General features: G+C 38.0%; 5 protein-coding genes across 7 annotated transcripts; all 5 read right to left on the bottom strand.

The window, feature by feature from the left end:
* Positions 1-312: 312 nt before the first annotated feature.
* On the bottom strand, positions 313-2,478 carry LOC145906525 (uncharacterized). The gene is made up of 4 exons (XM_082993957.1): positions 2,361-2,478; positions 2,003-2,153; positions 1,407-1,570; positions 313-1,256 (listed from the first exon to the last, which is right to left on the bottom strand). The coding sequence occupies exons 1-4, from the start codon at positions 2,416-2,418 to the stop codon at positions 1,093-1,095; spliced, it is 537 nt and encodes a 178-aa protein (XP_082850083.1). The 5' UTR covers positions 2,419-2,478; the 3' UTR covers positions 313-1,092.
* Positions 2,479-4,203: 1,725 nt separating this feature from the next.
* On the bottom strand, positions 4,204-8,135 carry LOC145906394 (uncharacterized). The gene is made up of 5 exons (XM_082993809.1): positions 7,949-8,135; positions 6,080-6,180; positions 5,697-5,841; positions 5,162-5,313; positions 4,204-4,719 (listed from the first exon to the last, which is right to left on the bottom strand). Exons 2-5 carry the CDS (start codon positions 6,171-6,173, stop codon positions 4,526-4,528), a joined length of 585 nt encoding a protein of 194 aa, XP_082849935.1. The 5' UTR covers positions 6,174-6,180; positions 7,949-8,135; the 3' UTR covers positions 4,204-4,525.
* A 457-nt stretch (positions 8,136-8,592) lies between these two features.
* On the bottom strand, positions 8,593-10,493 carry LOC145906319 (uncharacterized). The gene is made up of 4 exons (XM_082993734.1): positions 10,369-10,493; positions 9,985-10,192; positions 9,703-9,866; positions 8,593-9,326 (listed from the first exon to the last, which is right to left on the bottom strand). The coding sequence occupies exons 1-4, from the start codon at positions 10,424-10,426 to the stop codon at positions 9,148-9,150; spliced, it is 609 nt and encodes a 202-aa protein (XP_082849860.1). The 5' UTR covers positions 10,427-10,493; the 3' UTR covers positions 8,593-9,147.
* A 3,746-nt stretch (positions 10,494-14,239) lies between these two features.
* Positions 14,240-16,288, bottom strand: LOC145906320 (uncharacterized). Its single transcript, XM_082993736.1, has 4 exons — positions 16,182-16,288; positions 15,834-16,014; positions 15,437-15,600; positions 14,240-15,053 (listed from the first exon to the last, which is right to left on the bottom strand). Exons 1-4 carry the CDS (start codon positions 16,237-16,239, stop codon positions 14,875-14,877), a joined length of 582 nt encoding a protein of 193 aa, XP_082849862.1. The 5' UTR covers positions 16,240-16,288; the 3' UTR covers positions 14,240-14,874.
* A 1,804-nt stretch (positions 16,289-18,092) lies between these two features.
* On the bottom strand, positions 18,093-24,457 carry LOC145906322 (uncharacterized). 3 transcript variants are annotated; one of them, XM_082993740.1, is made up of 4 exons: positions 24,337-24,443; positions 19,805-19,964; positions 19,377-19,540; positions 18,093-18,704 (listed from the first exon to the last, which is right to left on the bottom strand). In XM_082993740.1, the coding sequence occupies exons 1-4, from the start codon at positions 24,392-24,394 to the stop codon at positions 18,526-18,528; spliced, it is 561 nt and encodes a 186-aa protein (XP_082849866.1). In that variant the 5' UTR covers positions 24,395-24,443; the 3' UTR covers positions 18,093-18,525. The 3 variants fall into 3 exon arrangements, with proteins under 3 accessions (XP_082849866.1, XP_082849865.1, XP_082849864.1); XM_082993739.1 differs by lacking the exon at positions 24,337-24,443 and adding an exon at positions 20,104-20,197; XM_082993738.1 differs by lacking the exons at positions 19,377-19,540; positions 19,805-19,964 and adding exons at positions 23,610-23,773; positions 24,007-24,169 and having other exon boundaries at positions 18,094-18,704; positions 24,337-24,457.
* Positions 24,458-25,864: the final 1,407 nt, after the last annotated feature.

Below are 25,864 nucleotides of genomic sequence, written 5' to 3'. Positions count from 1 at the left end.
TCCTCAGTTCGTGCGCCTCCAGACAAATTCTCTCCAATTTCGCGTCACGCGCTGTTGGTTGCCATAATCTTTTTGGTGTTTTTGATAATTTCTGTAACTTTTTGACGCAATCCAGTGAAAGTATCTTGCAGGATAGCACCGAAACTGAAACTGCGACACAGATATGCCAAAGTTTCACGTAAAGTTACGAATGTTCGCATCACCTTATCCTGTCACTACACTTGAGCGTTGATGCTTTATTTGATCATACTTTGCATATCAGCAAGTTATCGAAAAGCAAACCTGAGTCAAATGACTTTCAGTTGTTGTGGATATGTATATTTCACTATAATTCGGCATCGTCAGTATCACTGTATCACTAAAATAAGCAAAACAATACAAAGAGACTGACATGAAGTTCTAAGATCTGTGCACTGGTATATACATTCTGTCAGTTGTTGCAGACCGGTGAAACGTGTGAGTTCTGTGTTGCATATCATAAGAATTTGCCATAGAGCATATACACTTGCACATTATAGCGAGGAACCGACTCCTGTTCGGATGGAAACATGTCTTGTTGACTAACAAAGAGTTCACCGTAGCCATATGCGATGTTTGAATTGAGAATGATTATAGATACGATCAAAACGTTTGCAGAAGAATTTCAAACCTGTTATATGGGGCCATATATCAGCTTTATATAGATAAAATGATACGCTTGGTTACATTATGCGACAACAAGTAAAAGACAAAACTTTTTCGCAAGACAACAAAAATCGAACAACGAGAATTCTGAAGGATGTCTTTTAAAGACAGATAGCTGATTAAATCAACACGACACATAGGAAACGTTACAGACGTATGCAGTGTAACAATAATACAGAGGCATTAAGTGATATACATTTGAAGTGTTTGTGACTCTTTAGCCATTCGACGTACGGATCTCGCTTTAAACAAGATTGAAGAAAGTGCAGCAGTGCTGTAGAAATTGCTAGAAATGTGCGTTAAATTATGACATTCAACACAGACAAGACGTTTTACATGCTCTTACATAAAGCATACGTTTTTACAAAAGCTGAAATCCACACAACTTCCACTTTATTGTGGGGGAGGTTAGTACGCTTGACTTGGGTAAGCCGGGGGTTTTTCCCCATAAGCTGGGCTCTGTGAAGGGTAGGCTGGTGGGTTTTGTGGGGGAGCATGTTGCATTCCCCCATCAACAGTTGGTGGGTAAGCGGGTTGCTGGTTGTAACCATAGTTGGTAATGCCTACCGGTTCTGTGTAATTAAAATAAACATGTTTAACGTGAACAGCACTGAAATTCAAAACAGGAAAATTCAAAGCCTTGACACAATTTGCTCAACGCCGATTTTAGACCACAATCTACGTATTATTCAAAGTTAACAAAAAATACACGCTTCACTTACGCTGTTGCGGCATCTGTGTCGTTGTCGTGGTAACCATTGCCCCCTGGCCCATAACTCTGCCTTGATTTCTGGTATTGGAGCGACAACAGCAGTACACGCAGGCCACAATACATCCACCGACGCAGAAGAGTCCACTGACAACGATTCCGACTATGGCTCCAATGCTTCAGAAAAAATATTAAAGGATGTTTGAACTTGGTGTTTCATTGAGTTTGCAAGCTGAAGAAATATGTTTAAAACCATGACTAAAATGAAAAATTAATGAGGTAGTAGCGTTAAATTCAAAACTTGTCAGTTTTTGTTCCGTGAACTCAGAAAAGAGGTTTGCATAATAAAACAATTATTGACAGACGTTTTCAGCAAAAATGTTCTTACATGACGAATAAGTTTTAACCCAGAACAATGTTTTTGTCAATATGTAAAATTTGCATTTTCTTTTGTTAGTCTGGATATACACAAACACATGTCTTATGAAAAGCAACATTTTACATACAAACAAAAACATGTCCTATGTGCATGTCTTATGTTTATGCTTCATTAAGGTTGAATAATGTATTTTAACTGCGTTTTTTTTTGCGTAGGTACCATTTCCTTACCTTAGCGTAAAGTAGCTGTAGGTGCTGTACACATAACTACAAGTGTACGTGAAGGAAGATTTGCTGTATGAAGAACAGCTTTTGTAGAATGTGATGTCATTGGTACAGCAATATTCTCCCGCAGAACAACTCCACGATCCACAATTTTGTCCTGAAAGAAAAATTCAAGGCAAGAGTAGTCCATGAACATTATAATATTCTGAAAGTATTATTTTATTTATAAAATCCCAAATTTCTTTGCCTGGAAAGGCAGTTTTGGGCTGCAATTGTTAAGTGCAAAGTGGGTAAAATAAAAAGATTGATAGGAGTATATTGTCTTGTACACATGGAAAAGGTATGTAAAAACCATTAAAATTACCTTTAGTGAAAGCAAATGTAGCCGCCAAAACAAGCAACATCGGTGCCAAGTAAGACATATTGTGCAATCCCTGTTTAACTGATTAGATTTTGTCTGAAACTAAAAGGAAGACTTGTAAACCAGTCCGGACAAACATTTAAATTTGTTAATTGAAACATTTGCTGCACGCAACACCAGGCAGCTTCGGGCCCAACCCCAAAAACACTATTATGCTGACTTCCGTAGCATATCTTAATGACTGACTGCTGGCATACAGCAAACCTCGCTTAACGTTGAATGTTTGAATAACTACATATATGTCTGGCAGCATCAGCAACAAACTGACTGAATGGTGAGCGAGGCTTGCCATAAAACGTTGGAATATAATGAACGTAACCACAACAATAGACTCAACCTCAAGTCAAGCTGTGCATAAACACAGAATGTTTAAGGCTGTAAATTCAACCTACACATTGTTCAGCCTACAGAACTGATAATGGTAAAACCGTGGTAGCGATTCGTGAAATGCGTCAGGACACGCATACAAACCGGGAAGTACTCGCTTGGCTTCTCAATGCGTATTGTCAGTGACGTCTGTGAGACAGGCGTTGAACAAAAATACCAGCTTTTTTGTTTCGAAAAGTCTGTATATTTCATCACAATAACTTCACCGTATCAGATATTTTCTGATCTGGAAAAATATTACAATAATTAAGGTTTTATAAACATACAAATTTAGCGAATATTTTGCTTTATGATTACTGTGCAGTCAGTACAATATATCTCACAAAACTTCTGTAAATATTTACCTTTGAGTATAAAGAGACTGGCCCATATTGCTATTAACACTGTCATGTTGAACCGTTTGCGTTTTGCGTCGCTTACTGCGCATTTTCCGGCCGATAGCAAAATGACGTCACCACCCGCGCGAGCCGTATCTAAGACGTCGGTCTGGTCAGTTCCTTATGATGATGGAGCTACACCAATCGCGTCATTTAAATTGATGATGGAATAAGTTTTTGCCGAAACGTCTTCTTTTAAACATGACAGTGTTAATAACAATACGGGCCAGTCTCTTTATACTCAGAATTTTGAGAAAACCCGTGAGTTGTGTTCCTATATTTACCTTTCGTTTGGGCACGGTGCTGAAGCTTACTTAGCTCTGCCAACAGCTTGTCCTGTTCCACATTGGTTACATTGTTGCAACGATTTCAAGCAACCCTACCGCTCCGGAATAATTAGGGCTGCAAACCCACCATCAGTATATATTTGTTCCAACCATTGTTATTATTAAACACCTACTGGTAATTCTTTAATTTGGACTTCAAGTTTTCCAACTGCTTAAACATCCGCCTAAAATCTCCTTGGGCGTGACAAGCTTGCGTTCACGTTCTCTTTTGATTTATTTCAAGGGAATTTTAGCAATAATAAGAGTCTGTAAGATCTGGTCCAAAAGCCGTCAATTTCCTAACTGCAACTTTCCGGCCTCTGTTTATCGTTATTTGCTGTTTCTTGTTTGTTGCCACGACCAAAGTTAATGCGTGTAACCAGAAGCTTTGAAAATGTTGATTTAAATGTGTCCTAGTTTTCTCGTGCATCACAAGACCGATACAGGGTAAATCATCCCGAAACAGGAAAACCTCTGTGATGTCTGAAACCAATGAAACGTGAGCTACACGGGACTTGTTGATAGTTGACCTGACGATCTCGATACGATATAATCGCCAGGTAAGGACCTGCGCAGTGGGGCGATCCTTCTAATCATGCGATTTCGTGAAACATTCCTGCGTTTGTTGACAGATATTGAAACTTGTTTACGTGCAAGTGCTTCGATTTAGTTATAATCCGCGCTAATCTATATACAACACAAAGCAACAGCAACGAAACTACTTTAATGTTAAAAACTTTGAAGTCATTTATGTGTAACAAGGATAAAAATACAGTTACAATATGAGAAATATAATGCAAATTAAGGAAAATTTGTGACTTTTTGAGTCATTTGACACTCGCATTTCCTTGAATGACAACCGGAAAAAAATACAAAGGAACTTCTGTGTTGGAACCGTTAGAAAAGAATATTCAGTTACAACATTTTATGCTGGGTAGAAATGTCTGTAGTTTTGTAACTGTTGTACAAAACAGTTGGATGAAGATAAGATTGAAACCACACAATCGCCATGCTTTTATTATGGAAACGAAGTGTATCCTTGGCTTGGATAAGCCGGTTTTTTTTCGCCATTAGCAGGGGAATGTAGAGGGTAAGCTGGTGGGTTATATCCAAGGTTTTGTGAAGGGCCTGACCGTTGCTGTACCCCTGCATCTACTGTGGCTGTTGGTTGCTGGTTGTAAACGTAGTTGGTAGTAGTGCCTCCTGCTGGTTCTGCATGGGTATAAATTGTGCTTTAGTCATATAGGATATGATATTACAACCCCTAAGGTGTGGTTTGTAATGCTATAACCAGCTTTCCGCGGAAGTCTGCGTCGTTATTTAAGTTAATGAGGTTACCCCGAAAGGTTTTCCACCAAATTTCTGTTATCAGTTTTTCTTTTCAGTTTTGTTGTCATGCATTTTCCCCCAAAACCTCAACAGGCATAATCAACAGGTTTATGCCTAAAACCAAATAAAGGAACCCTTTATTTAGCGTTACGAAAACCACTTTTGAAACTCTGTTGTGTATAATATCGAAAGGACTTCAAAATCACAACAAAATCATGATGCACTGCACAATGCCAATGGAAAAATTAACTAAATATTCTTCAAACTTTAATTTAGTAAGAAACGCCAATTGCAATTAAACCAAAAAAAGACACGCTTCACTTACGCTGTTGCGGCATATGTGTGGTTGTCGTGGTAACCATAGGTTGCGGTACTATAACTGTTCTAGTGTTGGAGCGACAACAGCAATACACACAAGCGAAAATGCCGCAGATGATGAGGAATATGCCGACCGCCATTCCAGCAATTGCGCCAGTACTGAAAAAAAACTTGCATCTGATCTTGATATTTTACAACGTTTGTATTTAACGTAGATAAATGAAGCCAACTGTGCTATTTCGTGTTAATTATAGTTTTGCCTAATATATGCCTGGATATACACACAAACACGTGCTTTGCAGGATACTGTAATAATCTGTGATGTAGATCAAATTGGTTTCCAAAACACAAAAGTCTTCCATTAGCTGGTGTTTTTATAAAACCCCCCAAAAAGGTATTACCACAAATTTGGTGAAAAACATTTAGGTTAAGTTGAGGGTTTCTGATCAATTAACTTTTCAATTAAGTCAATTAAATTAAATAACCTTTCGCAGATAAAAATGTTTGGGAAACACTGTTGTGGATCAACTTTCTCCCTTTACCTTAGTTGTGAAGGGTTGAACCATATATAGGTACAAGTGAATAACACGTCAGATTGTTCGTCATCAAAACAACTCTCGATTGATACGAATCTAGTGCTGCAGCAATATTGGCCCGAGTCACAATCAAACGTTCCACAATTGTTTCCTGTTAAAAAGAATATAGTGCAGTAGTTAACTGTGAATATTTGAAAAAAAATGACATTCAATCACAGTACGGCGCATATTCGCCAGAATTTTCGTTATGTCAGTGCAATAGTATTTCTTATCTGGATAAAGGCCAAATCTTTCGTTAAACAAAATCGTAATCAATGAAAACGTAATATTATTGACTTTGATATCTGTGGTAAGAAGTGTATTCTCAGGAAAAGGAAACTTATTATTACCTTGAGTCAGTGCAACGGTGGTCGCCAAAATCAGAAACAACGGTGCCAACTTCGACATTTTATTCAGTCTGATAATCACAATATGACGTATCATATATTATCTGCTGAAACAAATAATCTTTTTAACGAGTCGGAAAATACTAAAGGTTTTTGCACTTTTTAAAAGAAGAATTTAAAATTTGACAAGATGTTCGACAGTTCAGCTTCGTGGTTCGTTGCCACAAGCACGATAACGCAAACGCTTCTCATTAAAAAGACCGGTTGACCTTTGAAATTGAGTCCCTACTTCCTCAATAGACTGCTGAGATAAAATCAACAATAGAATAGAATGGTGAAAGAATTATTGACTGTAGATAATAAGGCGACTGCTTGAAGGATATTGGTTAAAATAGTCACGTGGTGCATAGTTTCATTGAATTCTTAATACTAAATAGGAGATTGGTGTCGCTGATTAGTATACAATGCCAACCAGAGGGCTAGATTCGGAAAAAACTAAGGGAACAATGGTGCATAGAATGGTGATTTTAGAACAAGGAAGTAGTTTTAACAGCATAAAATGAGGTAGACAACAAACGGAATATTTGCTTAATCTGCTGCAATAGCTTTGAATGTCTATGCGTTTCAAACTGGGGACACCAAACAACGGTCAAAACAGCGAACGTCTCTCGTGCTTTTTAACGTTTAAAGAGAGGCTTGGAAGAAAAAGTAAAAAAAATAACCTCAAAGTCAACAAAAATCTCCTGTTTACAATCCGTGCATCCAAAAACAATATAATCGTGAAATAGAATATAGCAGTGGTTGGATCTTATTCAAAGAGAAGTCACATCGCAAGAGTAAGTGAAATAGGAAATCCAGAACCCAAGAAAAACGAATCTCTATTGGTATAGAAACTCCAGTGTAAACAAAATTCTCTATCTCAATAGAGAATCAACGCAGTCCGTCCAATCTTTGCCGACTTTAAAAAGCATCAGGTGATCTTTCAAACCATCAGACAGTCAGTTGTATCTGCTAATGAGCGGTTTCTCAAACTACGCATGAAAGACATAAAATTCATTTCATTTTAGTCGTAATTTCCACTTCAAGAAGGGAAGCGATTCAACCTCAAACCACTCAGCTTCGCGACTCCAGACTGTCCGGTACACCGTGATTTTGCCCAACCTGTACATACAGACTTGACTCCACATCCATAAAATATCTCTAACTTGATACAAACTGTCCCTGGGGCTTGGCTTAAGTTAAAAATTCTCTTTTTGATGGCAAGCATGATAAAAAAGAAAAGCTTCCTCGTTGGATTTGACACATTTAGGCACAAAGCTTTATTTCCACAAAAGCTTATTCACGACCAGCTTTAAACCAGTAACGCAAAATACCTATATTTTAAGAAGTACCTGGAACTAAAGGTTAGTCGTGTCCGTTTGCTACAAGCACTCAAACACTTTGGCAACACAGCCACCAGAGGCGTACATAAGCACCAATGACGTAGAACGTGTAAAAGTGTCGGGACGTTTTTGGACCGAGAATCACTGTAGAGCCCGAATCACTGTACATGAAATTGTTTGCGAGAGTGGTTTCGCTGTTGAACCATGAAAAACCAACGGACCATAACGAGCGAGAATTTGCAAGACCCGATAGAAATGGGTACTGAAGCGAAACGTCTGCTGTTAAATGGCTGTTTACAGTTCCTCTATTGCTGGATATGTTTCAGTTAACTAATAAAACACATTGCAAAAAACTGTGTTAGGTCTTATTGTTGCAGTCAAAACATTTGTATGAGTGCTAGACGTAAGAACTTGTGAGACACAAAGCACAGCAACATTGTACAAAAGAACATTGCATGAATTGATGAATACAAACAACAACTATACGTACCAACACCTCATTGAAAATAATAACTTTACCATAAACTTTTGCAGTCATGTTTGATCTGGTGATTAATTCCAAATCGGAGCACTTTTTTCACATTTTTTCATTATTTTTGAAACTTATAACTTAGTAAAAACTGCATTAAATATCCTTGTACATGACAAACATACGATGCAAATCTAACCAAACCTGACTTTACCACCAAATTTTTCGATCTGCTGATTCGCGAAAAGAAGCTACAGATCGATCAACTTGCTTTCGATTATTGAGTTAAGTTCCCGGAAACCGCTCCTGAAATACCGTGGGCTGTAATGCGTAACGTTTTTTCCGATAATAGCGAAAAACGTCCACGTAAACAGGAAAATTTTTACGCCATTATCAGAAAAGCGTTAGGCGCCACATCCCAAGCGAGTAGATTGTAGATTTCGGCACATCGGATTTTAGAGCTACGTACGCTGATTTCTATGACCAAAATTATATATAGCAATAATTTGTGGGAGCCTCTAAGGAATTAGATGTCACTAAATGCACGTTTCTTGTTTCAAAGATCTCCATGCGTTACAACATTTCGAAACTGAACAAAACCTTTTAATAACGAATACCAAAAGATACGTTTTACATGCAGAAGAAGGTAAGCAGTCAATGGAGCACATTCGAGTATTTAAGACTTAGTCTCATTGCATAAGTTGTTGTGTGGTTGAAGACATCTACAAATGAACCTAAAAACTGCGATTGAAAACGAAAGCAGGAATGTGATAAGGTGGATGGAACATTTCACACAAAAAAAATGAATGGTTCGGTTACAAAATCTCTATTTAATACAAAGAAACTTGTTTGAAAATTATATTAAATTATAGCAAAAACAAGGCTGCTGCAATGTTGAAAAACGTCTATGGAAGACAAATAAATGAAGAAGGAATTAAATACGATTCGCATGAAAACATCAGCAGCATTTTACGGACGCTGGCAATATATTGCAAGGAATGATGCAATGCACTGGGACAAATTGCAGATTATTGAAGTTTTTGTGACAGATTTCGAATGACAAAATGGTGAAATAGATTGACGAAACTCTGCTGGAGTAACCGCTAAACAATGTACGTTTAATTATTTTCTTTTATATGCATGCTAGGCATTTTACAATCGGATGCTTTTACACAGAAAAAAAAAGTTTTACAAAAGCTGAAATCCACACAACTTCCACTTTATTGTGGGGGAGGTTGGTACGCTTGACTTGGGTAAGCCGGAGGTTTTTCCCCGTAAGCTGGGCTCTGTGAAGGGTAGGCTGGTGGGTTTTGTGGGGGAGCATTTTGCATTCCTCCATCTACAGTAGGTGGGTAAGCGGGTTGGTGGTTGTAGCCGTAGTTAACAACACCTACCGGTTCTGTGTACATAAAATAAGCATGTTTAATGTGAACAGCAAAGCCCATATCAATATAAGCTGAGTTCATTCATTTGCAATGGTTGACCCAACCCAAATGTAATGCTAAGAAAGAACTAGTAGCTTGATTAAAATGGGTTCTGTTTCCGTCATTTATGAATTATCAACGAAACACAAACCGTTAGTCACACGTTCGTAAATAGGTTTTGGATATCACTACAACTGAATAATCGCACAAGAAATACGATAGTTTGTACTAATGCCATGAAAAAGTTACTTTTAACTTAGATAATGTTTCTGTGTACGTCAAACGTCCATTGTTATTATCTTCGATTCTATCGTGCTATAAAAAGTTAAAATAATGACACGCTTCACTTACGCTGTTGCGTCATCTGTGTGGTTGTCGTAGTAACCACTGCTCCCTGTCCTATAACTCTGCCTTGATTTGTGGCATTGGAGCGACAACAGCAATACACACAACCACCAATACATCCACCGATACAGACAATTCCACCGATCGCTATTCCGACAATGGCTCCAACACTGGAATAAATTCACATTTATATACAAGCGACCTTGATGCTTTTTTAGGCTTGCAACAAAAATTTTCGTCCCAATTAGGTTTTATGTTCCTTATGTCTATGCTTTCTTCATCCCGTACCTTAAAGTCCAATAGCTGTAAGTGCCGCTGCTGCTACTGCTGATATAATAGTTGTCACTGGCGACAAAGTTTGAAATTCTGCTATTGCTGTACGATATATAGGTACAGCTATGGGCTGAAGTCTGTCGGGAATAATAACAGTCCTTTGAGGACGACCAGGAACAGCAATATTGCCCGGATGAACAGTCTGTTGTCCCACAATTTTGTCCTTTGAAGATGTGAGAGTGATTAATGGGCATTTAGTTAACAATTTACTAAAACTGAAATAACATATCAGAAATAACAAAAAAAAACAGATTTAATTAGAATTTCCATTATATTAGTTTTTCTGTACCTGTTATTGGAAAATGCTGGGAAAAATCATAAAAGAAAACTCATTATTACCTTGAGTCAGTGCAACGATGGTCGCCGAAACTAGAAAAATAGGTGCCAACTTTGACATATTAATCAGTCTGATAATCAGTCTGATAATCACTTTTACTTGTTAAATTATATTTGCTAAAACTGATAAAAAAATTAACAAGATTAATATTACACTGTTTCAATGATGTTATTGAATTTGCTAATGAAGTTGTACAGTTTCCGATGCACCCTGCTAACACGAAGTTGCACGCCACGAACAACTGCTATATAACATAAACCCTAAGCTTAACTATGGACATCGGCTCGGTACAAAAGGTTTAAATATTTACTTCTTTGCAACGAAAGCTTGTGAGACTGTCAATCAGACTGGTTCAGATCATAATGTTGAATAACGCCCGTACACTGGCTAGAGATTCGAGCTAAAGTCACGCTGCGACTGTAAACGTGCGATGTTTAACGCTGTGCATTCAACCGTTACATTGTTCAGTATTCTCAACTATATAAAAGCACCACGAGAAACGTTTATTTCCTAAACTGTAAAAGTTTTCCGTGTTTGTGGTACGGAGTGTAAAAGGTAAAAATCGTCACCGCGATTCTAACAGAATGTGGAATGATTCCCAAAATCAATTAAACAAGGCTGTAAAAAAGAATACGACGGATTTTTATGAAACCAAACTGCCCCTACCGTGAAGTCACGAAGTAGCTTATGACGTCATACAAATTTTGAGATGTTAAGGCCACATATCAGTACTTCTATTAAAAAAGTTTTGCCCGCGGGGAGTGCCCGTCTTGTTCCTCTGTCATAGAGAAACTCATTGATAATAATACAACCGGTGATGCATTGGGGTCAATTTTCGGGTTGAATGAGCAGGGAGTAATTTAATCTTGGCACCAACCCTTTTCTACGCAACGGCAAAAAAAATTGGCACAGAAAAGTTGCTTTGTTTGCCCCCTGGGACTGTTTTTGCTATCCTATAGGACGTAAGATCCTCCTGGAGGCTCCTCAGATCCTTGCTGTGTCTTGTCCAATGCAGCTGCGATCATTTTTTTTACCTTTTAGTAGTACCAGTAGATCTTCATGGGTCACCGACCACAGGAATTGTTGTGGACAAACAAGCAAATCACTGAGTGTGATTGTTAATGCTAATAGCCTTCAAAACATGATTTTGGGGACTTAATACTGATGGGGCCAAGCAAGGTTAATGGTTTCGAAACCAAAGCCGGAAAGCGTCAATGTTCGTTCATTAACTAGTGGCTTGTCACTTTGTAACTTGAATGATTATCAACAGTTTAGGATGAGCGCTGTACAAGAATACTGATCTTTTCATTGTTGTGATTGTGACATCACAAAACGCTATATAACATACAAGAGCTCCATAATATTTCCTACATTCTCTAACTAACCTGGCTCTGTATCGACTGTTTCGTATGAACCTAAAGTCCTTCACTTGTACGTAACGGTTGCTTTGCTACCGAGGTAATGTTCACACCCCAGCTGTAACTTTTTATAGAATTGATCAGCGACACTTGCTTAACGACACGATGGCAACGCGCAGGTTAATTGAACGTTCAACCGCTTCACGTTAATCAAATCACGTGCTTCTTCTTCCGCCGATCATGGTAATGAACAAAACTATACTCTCGCTATGACGAGCGATGATGCGTGACGTTGCGTTACAGCGATTTGTCGGGTTCAATTCAGTGGCATCCACCGAAAACTACTAAACTATATGGACAAAAAAGTTTGTTCGAGATCTTTTCGGTCGAAATCGCGTTTTTGAGCGATGGGTTATAGAGTCACAAAAAAGTGTGCGAAGAATGATGTCAGCATCCCTGACCAAGTTTTGAAGTGAGAACACATTAATAACGATCAAAAATATAAAAAGACCTTGTCGACATGGTGAAAAAAATCTTGTTTAATTCCTTCGCCCCATGAAATTACATTTCAACGTTAATATTCCGTCCATATCTGAAAAAACACCGACGCACGTCAACGGTTATAATGAGTAATTAATACTTTCCTTGGAACCGCAGAAGCAATAACGACTAACACGAAAGTTTCTATCAACAATGTTCGTCAGAAGGCGTTACCGTACACGTCACCAACTAGTCGCAATTACAATGCTTCAACGCAACCCAACCCACTGCATGGGTTTGGTTTTTCTGGTACTTCCGATAATAACACGTCAACGAAGCCTCGGTAACTTACAAAAGAAGCACCTTAGGTTTCCACTTTAAATTGTCCGATCCACATATGCTGAATGGAAAGTGAAAGCACAATAGCAGCTTTTTGGTAGCCGTTTTTTTTTCGCCATACGCTGGGGAATGTAGAGGATACGATGGTGGTTTATATCGAGGGGTTTGTGAAGGACCTGACCGTAGCTGTACTCCTTCATCTACGGTGGCTGTTGGTTGTTGTCGTGGTAACCATATAACTCTTCCAGCACTGCGTGCATTGGAGTGGCAACAGAAATACATACAAGCTGCGATGCCACAGATGATGAGAAGTGCCCCGCACGCCATTCCAATAATTCCGTCTTTACTGAAAAATACTTGCATCGGTTGTTGATTTTCACAAAGTTTGTATTTAACGTAGATCAATGTAGCCAACTGACACATCGCCACATTAGGATTTGTGAGTGGTTCGTCATCAAAACAACTCTTGATTAATACGTATCTAGTGCTGCAGCAATATTGGCCCGTGTCACAATCAAACGTTCCACAATTGTTTCCTGTTAAAAAAATATAATGCCGAAGTTCGAAACCGGCAGTTGTCTTTCACAGCAACTACTGATGGTGCAACTTATGTAACTGTTGTTTCCACAAAGCTCGTTCACGACCTGCTCTAAACCAATAACGCCTTTATTTAAAGAAATACCTGGAATAAAAGGTTAGTCGTGTCCGTTCGCTGCCCGCACTCAAACACTTTGGCAATACAGCCACCAGAGACGCATGTCAGCACCGATGACATAGAACGTGCAAAACTGTGGGCAGGTTTTTAGACTGAGAATCACTTTAGAGGCCTTTTCACACGAAATTGTTTGCGAGCAAGGTTTCCGCTGTTGAACTATGAAAAACTAACGAACCATAACGAGAGAGAATTTGCAAGACCCGATATATAGAAATGGGTACTGAAGCGAAACGTCTGCTCTAAGTGAATGTTGTGCTTTGCTGCAATTTCTCTCTGCGATTTTGACATATGATAAAGTTAGCAAAAAAGACACAAAAGCACAGCAACAATTACAAAAGAACATTACATGAATTGATGAATACAAACAGAAATATATGTAATAGCACCTTATTAAAAACAAATACTTTTATCATAAACATATATAGTCATTTTTGTTCGGGTGATTCATTCCAAATCGCAGAAATTTTTCACATTTTTTTCAATATTTTTGAAACTTATAACTTAGTAAAAAACTGCATTAAATATCCTTGTACATAAAAAACATACGATGCAAATCTAACCAAACTTTTTTACCACCATGTTTTTTTTTGATCTGCTGATTCGTGAAAAGATGCTAGTTCACTCAACTTGCTTCTGATCCTACTACTATCAACCTTTCGCCGAAACCGCTCTTGAAATACCGTGGGCTGTGATGCGTAACTCTTTTTCCGATAATGGCGGAAAGCGTCCACGTAAACCGGAATTGTGAGATTTCAGCAACTCTGATACCACATCACAACTAAGTTTCCCGCCATTATCGGAAAAAGCGTTACGCATCACATCCTAAGCTAGTAGACTGTAGATTTCGGCACCAACTACACGCTCGCTTTTTGGTCTAGAACTACATTGATTTCTATGACCAGAATATTTATGGCAAAAATTTGCGGGGGCAGTAAGAAACTAAATTTCACTAAATACACGTTTCTTGTTCAGAGATTTCGAAAGTGAGCAAAGCCTTTTAATAACGGATAACAAAGGTGGAATTTACATGCAGAAAAAAAGTAAGCAGTCCGTTGAGCACATTCGAATATTAAAAACTTAGTTTCATTGCATAAGTTGTTGTGTGGTTGAAGACATCTACAAATGAACTGAAAAACTGTGATAGAAAACGAAAGCAGAAATGTGATAAGGTGGATGGAACAGTTCACACACACAAAAAATCGTTCGGTTACAAAATCTCTATTTAATACAAAGAAACATGTTTAAAAATTATAGCAAAAGCTGCTGCAATGTTGAAAAACGTCTTTAGAAGACAAATTAATGTAGCAGGAAATAAACTCGAGTCGCATGAAGACATCAGTAGAATTTTACAGGCGCTGACAATATAATACACGGAACGATGCAATTTACAGGGACAAAATGGTAAATATTTAAGTTTTTGTGACATTTAAGAAGTCATTTAAATTACAGATTTCCAATAACAAAATGGTGAAAAAAAGATTGACGAAACTCTACTGGAGAAACCGCTAAACAATGTACGTTTAATTATTTTCCTTTATATGCATGCTAGGCATTTTACAGTTGGATGCTTTTACACAAAACAAAAGACACAAAAGCTGAATTGCACACATTTATATTTATTGTGGAGGAGGGTAGTAAGCTTGACTTGGGTAAGCCGGGGGTTTTTCCCCGTAAGCTGGGCTCTGTGAAGGGTAAACTGGGGGGTTTTGTGGGGGAGCATGTTGCATTCCTCCATCTACAGTAGGTGGGTAAGCGGGTTGCTGGTTGTAACCGTAGTTGGCAAAACCTGCCGGTTCTGTGTGCATGAAAAGCATGTTTAACGTGAACAGCAAAGCCCATATGAATATAAGCTGAGTTTGTTCATTTGCAATGGTTGAATTCACAATGGTTGACGATCAAACCAAAACGATATGCTAAGAATGAATTGATAACTTGATTAATATGGGTTCTGTTGGCTTCATTTATTGATATGGATTATCAACAAAACACAACCGTAAGTCACACGTCTCTAAATGAGTTTTGGATATCAATACAACTGCAGAAAATATGGTAATTTGTACTAATGCCATGGAAAAGTTACTTGCACTTTTTTAACTTTTATAAATTTGCTGCGTCAATTGTTATTATCTACGATTCTACGTGATATAAAAAGGTAAAATAATGACACGCTTCACTTACGCTGTTGCGTCATCTGTGTGGTTGTCGTGGTAACCACTGCTCCCTGTCCTATATCTCTGCCTTGGTTTGTGGCATTGGAGCGACAACAGCAATACACACAACCACCAATACATCCACAGATACAGACAATTCCGCCGATCGCTATTCCGACAATGGCTCCAACACTGAAATAAATGCACGTTTATATACAAACGATCTTGGTGCTTTATTAGGTTTGCAACAAAACTGTGAAAACGTAGTAATGACCACAGTATATACCCTACACGACTTAATACTTTCTAAAAGTAAGCGCTAAAATACAACACTCGCAAAAGTTTTATGACTCAGTAATGATTGATTTTTCGGCCCAATTAGGTTGCTTTATGTTCCTTATGTCTATGCATTCTTCATCCCGTACCTTAGAGTCCAATAGCTGTAAGTGCTGCTACTGCTGCTACTGCTGCTACTGCTGTATACATAAGAACAGCTATAGGATGACGAAGATGGTCGGGAAGAGTAACAACTCTCAAAGGATGAAAACGACCAAGAATAACAGCAATATTCTCCGGCCAAACAGTAACTTGTTCCACAATTTTGTCCTTTGAAGATGTAAGAGTGATTAATGGGCATTTATTAAACACATACTAAAACTGTAAATAACACATCAGAAATGTTTTATTATAATTTCCATTATATTAGTTTTACTGTACCTGTTATTATTAAATGCTAACTGAAGGAAGAAATCATATAAAAAACTTATTATTACCTTGAGTCAGTGCAACGGCGGTCGCCAAAACCAGAAACATCGGTGCCAACTTTGACATATTAATCAGTCTGATAATCACTCTTACTTGTTAAATTATATTTGCTAATAAAGATAAAAAATTAAAAAGATAATCAACGTTACACTGTTTCAATGATGTTTTAAATTTGCTAATAAAGTTGTACAGTTTCCGATGCATCTTGTTGACACTAAGAAGTTGCACGCCACGAACACCTGCTTATAACAAAAACCTTAAGCTTATAACTCTGGGCATCGGCTCGGTACAAAAGGTTTAAATATTTGCTTCTTTGCAACGAAAACTTGTGAGACAGTCAATCAGACTGGCAGCTTTTGGATTTTTTTGATGTTTATCAATCCAAGTATAAAATGTTATTCGTACACTGGCTAGTAGAAAAAGCCTCTCTGATCTTGAACGTCTGAGGGAGGCTTATCGACAGTCTTTGATAAAAAAAAAAGATAAAAAAAGAAAAGCCTCCTCGTTTGCATTGACACATTTAGGCACAAAGCTTTATTTCCTCAAAAGCTTATTCACGGCCTGCTTTAAGCCAGTAATGCAAATACATTTATTTAAAGAAATAACTGGAATTAAAGGGTTAGTCGTGTCCGTTCGCTACAGGCACTTAAACTCTCTGGCAACACAGCCACTAGAGGCGCACACGAGCACCAATGACGTAGAACGTGTCGGGAGGTTTTGGACCGAGAATCACTGTAGAGCCCTGTTTACATGAAATTGTTTGCGGGCGAGTTTCCGCTGTTGAACCATGAAAAACCAACGGGCAACGAGCGAGAATTTGCAAGACCCGATAGAAATGGGTACTGAAGCGAAACGTCTGCTGTTAAATGGCTGTTTTGCAATTCCTTTATTGCTGGATATGGTTCAGTTAATTAAAAAAGAACTGTAATTGGTCTTATTGTTGCAGTAAAAACATTTGTATGAGTGCTAGACGTAAGAACTTGTGAGACACAAAATCATGACAACAATGTATAAAAGAACATTACATGTATTGATGAATACAAACAAAACTATACGTACCAACAACTCATTGAAAATAATAATTTTATCATAAACTTATGCAGTCAATTTTGATCTGGTGATTCATTCCAAATCACAGCACTTTTTCACATTCTTTTTAATATTTTTGAAACTTGTTTTGTCTTTAAATTTAAAAGTTAGTGAAAAACTGCATTAAATATCCTTGTACATCACAAACATACGATGCAAATCTAACCAAACCTGACTTTACCACCAATTTTGTCGATCTGCTGATTCGCGAAAAGAAGCTAGTTCGTTCAACTTGCTTTCGAACCTACTCTCATTGAATTAGTTCGCCGAAACCACTCCTGAAATACCTTGGGCTGTGATGCGCAACGCTTTTTCCGATAATGGGGAAAAGCGTCCACGTAAACAGGAAAATTTAGACATCCATGTAAACGGCAATACTAAAATTTCGGCAACTCCGATACTACATTACAGCTAATTTTCCCGCCATTATCGGAAAAAGCGTTACGCATCACATCCTAAGCTAGTAGACTGTAGATTTCGGCACCAACTACACGCTCGCTTTTTGGTCTAGAGCTACGCTGATTTCTATGACCAGAATATTTATGGCAAAAATTTGCGGGGGCAGTAAGAAACTAAATTTCACTAAATACACGTTTCTTGTTTCAGAGATCGCCATGCGTTACAACATTTCGAAACTGAACAAAACCTTTTAATAACGGATACCAAAGGAGAAGTTTTACATGCAGAAGAAGGTAAGCAGTCCGTTGAGCGCATTCGAATATTAAAAACTTAGTCTCATTGCATAAGTTGTTGTGTGGTTGAAGACATCTACAAATGAACTTAAAAACTGTGATAGAAAACGAAAGCAGGAATGTGATAAGGTGGATGGAACATTTCACACAAAAAAAATGAATCGTTCGGTTACAAAATCTCTATTTAATACAAAGAAAAATGTTTAAAAATTATAGCAAAAGCTGCTGCAATGTTGAAAAACGTCTTTAGAAGACAAATAAATGTAACAGGAATTAAAACTCGAATCGCATGGAAAACGTTAGCAGCATTTTTTAGACGCTGGCAATATAATGCACGGAACGATGAGACAAATTGAAGATTATTGAAGTTTTTGTGACATTTAAGTCATTTGAATTACAGATTTCGAATAACAAAATGGTGAAAAGGATTGACGAAACCGGATCAGTGCTGGAGAAACCGCTAAACAATGTACGTTTAATTATTTTCTTTTATATGCATGCTAGGCATTTTACAGTCGGATGCTTTTACACAAAAAATGTTTAACAGAAGCTGAATTCCACACATATATATTTATTGTGGATGAGGTTCGTACGCCTGACTAGGGTAAGCCGGGGGTTTTTCCTCGTAAGCTGGGCTCTGTGAAGGGTAGGCTGGTGGGTTTTGCAGGAGAGCATGTTGCATTCCTCCATCTACAGTAGGTGGGTAAGCGGGTTGCTGGTTGTAACCGTAGTTGGCAACACCTGTCGGTTCTGTGTACATAGAATAAACATTTAAAAATGTACTGCTCTTCTGGCATAAACGTACTGTATTTTACGACGTTTCGTCTGCCATGCGGCGAGACTTCATCAAAAATTGAATCACACTGAAACACGCAGGGGCACAAAAGAAACGTCTGCCCCTGCGTGTTTCAGTGTGATTTTATTGTTGCGTTATACCTGATGAAGTCTCGCCGCATGGCAGACGAAATGTCGTAAAATACAGTACGTTTATGCCAGAAGAGCTGTACATTTTTAATTGCAATATGCCTGGCAGCATCAGGAATTTCATAAAATAAGCATGTTTAACGTGAACAGCAAAGCCCATATGAATATAAGCTGAGTTTATTCATTTGCAATGGTTGAATTGACAATGGTTGACGATCTAACCAAAACGTAATGCTAAGAAAGAATTATTAAATTAATTAATATGGAAACTGTTGTCGTCATTTATAAATTATCAACCAAACACAAACCGTAAATCACATGTTCCTAAATACGTTTTCACTACAACAGTACAATCGCACAAGAAATATAAAAGTTTGTACTTATGTCATGAAAAAGTTATTTGTAACTTTGATAATGCTGTGTACGTGTAACGTCAATTGTTATTATCTACGATTCTACATGCTATAAAAAATTAAAATAATGACACGCTTCACTTACGCGGTTGCGTCATCTGTGTGGTTGCCGTGGTAACCACTGCTCCCTGTCCTATAACTCTGCCTTGATTTGTGGCATTGGAGGGACAACAGTAGTAAACGCAACTCGCAATACATCCACAGGAACCGAAAATTCCGCCGATCGCTATTCCCACAATGGAACCAATACTGAAATAAATTCACGTTCACATGCAAGCGATCTTGATGCTTTATTAGGTTTGCAACAAAACTGTGAAAACGTGGTAATGACCACAGTATATACCCTACACGACTTAATACTTTCTAAACGTAAGCGCCAAAATACAACACAAAAGTTTTATGATTCAGTTGGTGATTAAATGTTTTTTTTGTAGTACTGAAAGATTTAGTATTTTTCGTCCCAATTAAGTTTTATGTTCCTTATGCTTCTCTTGTGCCTTCCTCGTTCCTTACCTCGGAGTCCAATATTTGTACCTGCTGTAAGTATAACCACTGCTGCCTATATATGAACAGCTATAGGCTGTAGACTGTCGGGAATAATAACAGTCCTTTGAGGACGACCAGGAACAGCAATATTGCCCGGATGAACAATCTCTTGTCCCACAATTTTGTCCTTTGAAAATGTAAGAGTGAATAACGGGCATTTTGTAAACGATTTACTAAAACTGTAAATAACGTATCAGAAATGTTTTATCAGAATATACATCGCTTTAATTTTGAAGGGCGAAATCATATAAAAAACTTATTAATACCTTGAGTCAGTGCACCAGTGGTCGCCAAAACCAGAAAAATAGGTACCAACTTTGACATATTAATTAGTCTGATAATCACTCTTACTTGGTAATATTTGCTAAAAAAACATAAAAAAAATAAGCAAGATAATCAATTCTGTGAGTTAGGTACAGATTGCCACTGTTTCAACCTACAAGGTCTCATCTGTGCAGCTTGGTGTGACTATTCTAGACGACTTTGGAATCATACGGTCAGGCAAAGACCTCCACTATACGGTTATGTTAATCATTGTCCATCTAATTTACACTGTTTCAATGAAGTTATTAAAATTTTCTCATGAACTTGTACAGTCTACGTTGCATCCTGTTGACACAAAGAAGTTACACAAACATCTACAATATAAGAAAAACCTTATGTAAGCTTAACTCTTGGCATCGGCTCGGAAAAAAAGGTTTAAATATTTTTGTCCAAACAACGAAAACGTCAATCACACTGGCTCGGGTCGTAATGTTCAATTACGCGACAAGACCATCGACAGCTTTTGGGTGTTTTGAATGTGCGTCAACCCCTATGTAAAGTAAAAAAACCTTGTTTAGGTCCTTCTCCCCATGAAAGTTTTATATTACTTAAATTATATTTCAACGTTAATATTCCAGCCATATCCGGGAAACCCCGACGTACGTCTACCGTATAATGAGTGATTGATACCCCCCACGAAAGTTTCCATCAACAAAGACCGTCAGAAGGCGTTACTGTACACGTCACCAAATTGTCGCAATCACAACGCTTTAACACAACCCACTGCATGGGTTTGGTTATTCCACCACTTCCGCTAATAACACGTTAACGAAGCCTCAGTAACTCACAAAAGCATCACCTTAGGTTTCCACTTTAACTTGGCCGATACACGTACGCTAGATAGAAAGTGAAAACACAAGAGCAGCATTATTTGCCAACGACAAATTTAATCCATTCTGCGCCCACTGCTATAGGAACGCTCCGCTAATACACTAACTCAGTGTTTCTCAAACTTTTCTTCTGCACCGCCCCCCAAACCCCTTAGCCATTTAACAACGCCCAACAGAACAGACAAAAAACACAACGAATTTATTTGTTGCTTGTCAATTAACGCGATGGGTGAGGTTGGTGCAATGACGCCAATTTCTTAATATTAAGTTTCATGTCGGACAAAAACTATCGTAAGTCTCCTCAATTGTTTTTCCATGTAGAAGTGTGGTGAATGCGCTGAACGCACGTTCCACCAAGTATAAGCTAAGAAAATTACGGAAGGGTACACGCGTACTACCTGGAATGCGGTCGCATATCACTAGTGGTAAACGTACCACCGGCTGGGAAACACTTACTTACGCTATATGAGAAAATTTGCCATGTTACCAAGCGCCCCCCAATCGCCCATTCAGTCTCCAGCGCCCCCCGTAGGATTGCAAACGCCCCTAGGGGGGCACTGGCGCCCACTTTGGAAACCACTGCACTAACAGAACAATTAAATTTTTACGTTGCCTAAGGATCGAAGAATGGTCAGAAATCCCTAAAAATTCAGAAATTCTTCGGGCAAACAACTATCCGCAGTGCCTATTGTTACGTCACAAACTACCATCGGGTCTCCACAAATGTTAGAAAGACTGTACAAGAAAATGCTAATTTTCTAAGCTTTTGCTATGATCAAGCAACCATTGACTATCGTTTACAAGATGTACATTATCGTTAAACCTGTCTTAAACTTAATACGACTCGTTTATGAGGTGGAGGCACACAAGTTAATGGCAAGTAGCCACCATTCACAGTGAAACAGTCTTCAATCCAACAAGAACTGTTATTTATTAATCATGTCGAACAGCATTCCCAGCGTTATCCTGCAGGCCCGTCAAGCTTTAGTCGCTGCTATCTTACCATACTGCGCAAGATAACAAAGAACCTATACTTCCGTATTTCACAAATGCTCTGCTGGTGACAAGTGTGACGTCATAATATGATGCAAAGAGATATCTTTGCCCACGCAGGTGAGATTAAAATGCTCGGGAATTACGTAAATATCAGTTGGAAGTTGGATTGGTTTCAAATGAACGCTTATATCGACCTGTGCTGCTTGGTTGCGCCGACCGATCAGCTTTTCAAGACAATAATATTATTTCTGCTATCAAATGAAAACAACGCTCCAAGGCTGGTCGTCGGCCACTCTTTTGTGTGATTCTATTTTATCTGCCATCCTTTTTACTTGTTAATATGAAATCGAACAATCATCTTAGAGCAGAACCATCTTAGCAAAATGCAAGATACGTTATACGCCATACAGCCTTAGCTAGTGGACTGTAGATTTCGCCACCAATACAGCAGTCCGTTGAGCACATTTGAATATTTAAAACTTAGTTTCATTGCATAAGTTGTTACGTGAATGAAGACATCTACAAATGAACTTAAAAACTGTGATAAAAAACGAAAGCAGGAATGTGATAAGGTGGATGGAACATTTCACACAAAAAATAAATCGTTCGGTTACAAAATCTCTATTTAGTACAAAGAAACATGTTTAAAAATTATAGCAAAAGCTGCTGCAATGTTGAAAAACGTCTTTAGAAGACAAATAAATGTAACAGGAATTAAAACTCGAATCGCATGGAAAACATCAGCAGCATTTTACAGACGCTGACAATATAATGCACGGAACGATCTGACAAAATGAAGAATATTTTTTGTGACATTTAAGTCATTTGAATTACAGATTTCGAATAACAAAATGGTGAAAAAAGATTGACGAAACTCTGCTGGAGAAACCGCTAAACAATGTACGTTTAATTATTTTCTTTTATATGCATGCTAGGCATTTTACAGTCGGATGCTTTTACACAAAACAAAAGACACAAAAGCTGAAATCCACACAACTTCCACTTTATTGTGGGGGGTTAGTAAGCTTGACTTGGGTAAGCCGGGGCTATTTCCTCGTAAGCTGGGCTCTGTGAAGGGTAGGCTGGTGGTTTTTGTGGGGGAGCATGTTGCATTCCTCCATCTACAGTAGGTGGGTAAGCGGGTTGCTGGTTGTAACCGTAGTTGGCAACACCTACCGGTTCTGTGTACATAAAATAAATACGTTAAGCAAAGTGGAGCCAACAATATGAATTGTGTAAACTGCAGACAGATGCTGCACTAATGAGATCTTTAAGGTCGAAACAGTGGCCACCTGTCTGAAGCTTACACAGTAAATAAATACGTTTAATATAACCTGAGTTTATTCATTTGCAATGGTTGAATTCACAATGGTTGACGATCTAACCAAAATGTCATGCTAAGAATGAATTGATGACTTAATTCATATAGATATTGTTGCCACCATTTATTCATATGGATTAACAACAAAACACAACCGTAAGTCACACGTCTCTAAATGAGTTTTGGATATCAATACAATCCAAAATACAATTTTTAACTTTTATAAATTTGCTGCGTCAATTGTTATTATCTACGATTCTACGTGCTGTAAAAAGTTAAAATAATGACACGCCTCACTTACGCGGTTGCGTCATCTGTGTGGTTGTCGTGGTAACCACTGCTCCCTGTCCTATAACTCTGCCTTGATTTGTGGCATTGGAGCGACAACAGCAATACACACAACCCACAATACATCCACCGATACAGACAATTCCGCCGATCGCTATTCCGACAATGGATCCAACACTGAAATAAATGCACGTTCATATACAAGCGATCTTGGTGCTTTATTAGGTTTGCAACAAAACTGTGAAAACGTAGTAATGACCACAGTATATACCCTACACGACTTAATACTTTCTAAAAGTAAGCGCTAAAATACAACACTCGCAAAAGTTTTATGACTCAGTAATGATTGATTTTTCGGCCCAATTAGGTTGCTTTATGTTCCTTATGTCTATGCCTTCTTCATCCCGTACCTTAGAGTCCAATAGCTGCTACTGCTGCTACTGCTGTATACATAAGAACAGCTATAGGATGACGAAGATGGTTGGGAATAGTAACAGCTCTCAAAGGATGAAAACGACCAAGAATAACAGCAATATTCTCCGGCCAAACAGTAACTTGTTCCACAATTTTGTCCTTTGAAGATGTAAGAGTGATTAATGGGCATTTATTAAACACATACTAAAACTGTAAATAACACATCAGAAATGTTTTATTATAATTTCCATTATATTAGTTTTACTGTACCTGTTATTATTAAATGCTAACTGAAGGAAGAAATCATATAAAAAACTTATTATTACCTTGAGTCAGTGCAACGGCGGTCGCCAAAACCAGAAACATCGGTGCCAACTTTGACATATTAATCAGTCTGATAATCACTCTTACTTGTTAAATTATATTTGCTAATAAAGATAAAAAATTAAAAAGATAATCAACGTGACACTGTTTCAATGATGTTTTAAATTTGCTAATAAAGTTGTACAGTTTCCGATGCATCTTGTTGACACTAAGAAGTTGCACGCCACGAACATCTGCTTATAACAAAAACCTTAAGCTTAACTCTGGACATTGCCTCGGTATAAAAGGTTTAAATATTTACTTCTTTGCAACGAAAACTTGGGAGACAGTCAATCAGACTGGCAGCTTTTGGATTTTTTTGATGTTTATCAATCCAAGTATAAAATGTTATACGTACACTGGCTAGTAGAAAAAGCCTCTCTGACCTTGAACGTCTGAGGGAGGCTTATCGACAGTCTTTGATAAAAAAAAAGATAAAAAAGAAAAGCCTCCTCGTTGGATTTGACACATTCAAGCACAAAGCTTTATTTCCTCAAAAGCTTAATCACGACCAGCTTTAAGCCAGTAATGCAAATACCTTTATTTAAAGAAATACCTGGAATTAAAGAGTTAGTCGTGTCCGTTCGCTACACGCACTCAAACACTCTGGCAACACAGCCACCAGAGGCGCACACGAGCACCAATGACGTAGAACGTGTAAAAGTGTCGGGAGGTTTTGGACCGAGAATCGCTGTAGAGCCCGGTTTACATGAAATTGTTTGCGAGCGAGTTTCCGCTGTTGAACCATGAAAAACCAACGGACCATAACGAGCGAGAATTTGCAAGACCCGATAGAAATGGGTACTGAAGCGAAACGTCTGCTGTTAAATGGCTGTTTTGCAATTCCTTTATTGCTGGATATGTTTCAGTTAACAAATAAAAACATTTAAAAAGAACTGTAATTGGTCTTTGCATGAATTGATGAATACAAACAACAACTATACGTACCAACACCTCATTGAAAATAATAATTTTATCATAAACTTATGCAGTCAATTTTGTTCTGGTGATTCATTCCAAATCACAGCACTTTTTCACGTTCTTTTTAATATTTTTGAAACTTGTTTTGTCTTTAAATTCAAAAGTTAGTGAAAAACTGCATTAAATATCCTTGTACATCACAAACATACGATGCAAATCTAACCAAACCTGACTTTACCACCAATTTTGTCGATCTGCTGATTCGCGAAAAGAAGCTAGTTCGTTCAACTTGCTTTCGAACCTACTCTCATTGAATTAGTTCGCCGAAACCACTCCTGAAATACCTTGGGCTGTGATGCGCAACGCTTTTTCCGATAATGGGGAAAAGCGTCCACGTAAACAGAAAAATTTAGACATCATGTAAACGGCAATACTAAAATTTCGGCAACTCCGATACTACATTACAGCTAATTTTCCCGCCATTATCGAAAAAAGCGTTACGCATCACATCCTAAGCTAGTAGACTGTAGATTTCGGCACCAACTACACGCTCGATTTTGGTCTAGAGCT

This window comes from Ascidia mentula, chromosome 6 (genome assembly GCF_947561715.1).
Source record: "Ascidia mentula chromosome 6, kaAscMent1.1, whole genome shotgun sequence".
NCBI lineage: Eukaryota > Metazoa > Chordata > Ascidiacea > Phlebobranchia > Ascidiidae > Ascidia > Ascidia mentula.
Note: the sequence above shows the minus strand (reverse complement) of the source record. Positions and strands in the feature narration are given on the sequence as shown.